This window comes from Dendroctonus ponderosae, unplaced genomic scaffold (genome assembly GCF_020466585.1).
Source record: "Dendroctonus ponderosae isolate FM_Combo_2020 unplaced genomic scaffold, Dpon_F_20191213v2 Dpon_F_20191213_8, whole genome shotgun sequence".
In the NCBI taxonomy this organism is placed as follows: domain Eukaryota; kingdom Metazoa; phylum Arthropoda; class Insecta; order Coleoptera; family Curculionidae; genus Dendroctonus; species Dendroctonus ponderosae.
This window is the reverse complement of record NW_026019016.1, coordinates 12,217,528-12,218,950: the sequence shown is the minus strand read 5'-3', so window position 1 is coordinate 12,218,950 and position 1,423 is coordinate 12,217,528. Positions and strand designations below refer to the sequence as shown.

At 47.1% G+C, this 1,423-nt stretch overlaps 2 protein-coding genes across 5 annotated transcripts in view; one reads left to right on the top strand and one right to left on the bottom strand.

Annotated features, from left to right (window-relative positions):
• The window catches only part of LOC109541942 (flotillin-1), a 65,933-nt gene extending 64,872 nt beyond the window's left edge, over positions 1 to 1,061 (bottom strand). The window contains exon 1 of the mRNA XM_048668994.1: positions 991 to 1,061. The gene's annotated coding sequence lies outside the window, so the exon portion shown is untranslated. The remainder of the gene's footprint in view (positions 1 to 990) is intronic.
• Positions 1 to 1,423, top strand: part of LOC109542474 — a 48,251-nt gene that overhangs the window by 41,961 nt on the left and 4,867 nt on the right. For all 4 annotated transcript variants that reach the window (XM_048668987.1, XM_048668988.1, XM_048668986.1 and 1 more), the window contains 3 exons: positions 459 to 666; positions 719 to 953; positions 1,006 to 1,279. In XM_048668987.1, the coding sequence (XP_048524944.1) occupies positions 459 to 666; positions 719 to 953; positions 1,006 to 1,279 (717 nt within the window). The remainder of the gene's footprint in view (positions 1 to 458; positions 667 to 718; positions 954 to 1,005; positions 1,280 to 1,423) is intronic.

Here is a 1,423-nt window from a genome sequence, read left to right as displayed (position 1 = left end):
TCTGAGGCAAAATGAGCAAGAACGCTCATTTGTACATCATTCTAGACAGAACTAAATGACTTTTGTAGAAAGTGAACCATCGATCAGGAAATCTTGGCAGTTTCCTCAAAAAAGTCTCAGATTTGCGTGCTGGTTTTTTGACTTGCAAAGTCGCCCAAACATGGCGCTGCTTTTTTCGAACTTTCTCCCCCCTGGATCCGCCCTTGCCCCTGTTGAACATTAGAACCGCATTATACAGTAAATTCTATACGCATTTCACCGCGATAATCGAAGAGTAGTAGGGGCGCACTGCACTTAACATACCGGCTCATTTCCGATGTGACAAAACGGGTTATCTTCAGCACATTGTATAGAAAAAGAAAAATACAAGCAAAATTACATGGTGTCGACTTTGCTGCTCGACTGATGGATGAGCGCTGCTACTAACTAGCCACGAGTGATTTTTTTGGCAATTTCAGCCCAAACCGCCATCAAAATCGTCCAAACCGCACCAAATCTACGACGCCTATGCCCAAAGCTGGGTTTTCGACGCCGAAAATCCGGGAACCTCGAATGGCTTATCGCCGTCCAGCGGTTCGCCCTATTTGAAAATCCTGCAAAACGGCACCCCGAAAAACCCACAGGCACGACCCAATGGTCTGCAACACGCACCCACCGTCAAAGAGGGTAATTTTTCCCATCTAACCAGCACACTTTGACTGAACTGGTGGTTTTTCAGTTACCCTGCTCATAGATAATCCGGTCGTCCATGTGGAAGAAGCCTCGGATGACAACACGAGCAACAGCGACCGGAAGCTCTGCCACATGAAGAGCTTCTCCCGATCGGCTTCGCCAGTGGTTTTATCGGCCAGTTCCAGTCAACTTAGTCTAAACAATTACAACCCCGCACCAGCGAATCCTCCTATTTACCAGTACTTGGAAAAGCTGACCGAGCCCGAGATCTACCGATCGCGGTAAATAAAAAACATGGAAAATTGGGAAAAAACTCACCGATTGTCTGCCTAGGCTCAACACCGCAGTGAGCAACAAAAGCGAGGAAGAAGAGTCGCTCCAAGCACCGCAAACAGCTCCGATGAGGCGAGTGGAGGCGGTGAGCCCTCAAGTGGTGGAACCAGTTCGATATGCTTCGCTGATGAAGGAGCTGCAAAAGGCCATCGTGAGCAAAAAAGAGCCGCCCAGCGTCACTTCGCCTGTGAGCAACAGCGAGAGTCAAAGCCAGTCGAAGAGCAGCGACACGGAGTTCTCCAAGGAGCTGGAAGCAGCTTTGCAGCTAATTCAAGTGAGTTGAGTTAAGCTCGAGCTTAAGAATATATTCAGGTTTTTACCAGCTTCTTTTTGGGTATTTTGCCTCAAAAATTTTTGTCTTTAAAAAAGACAGAATTTCCTCACGTCTTTTATTACAGATTGATAAATAGTACTCCTA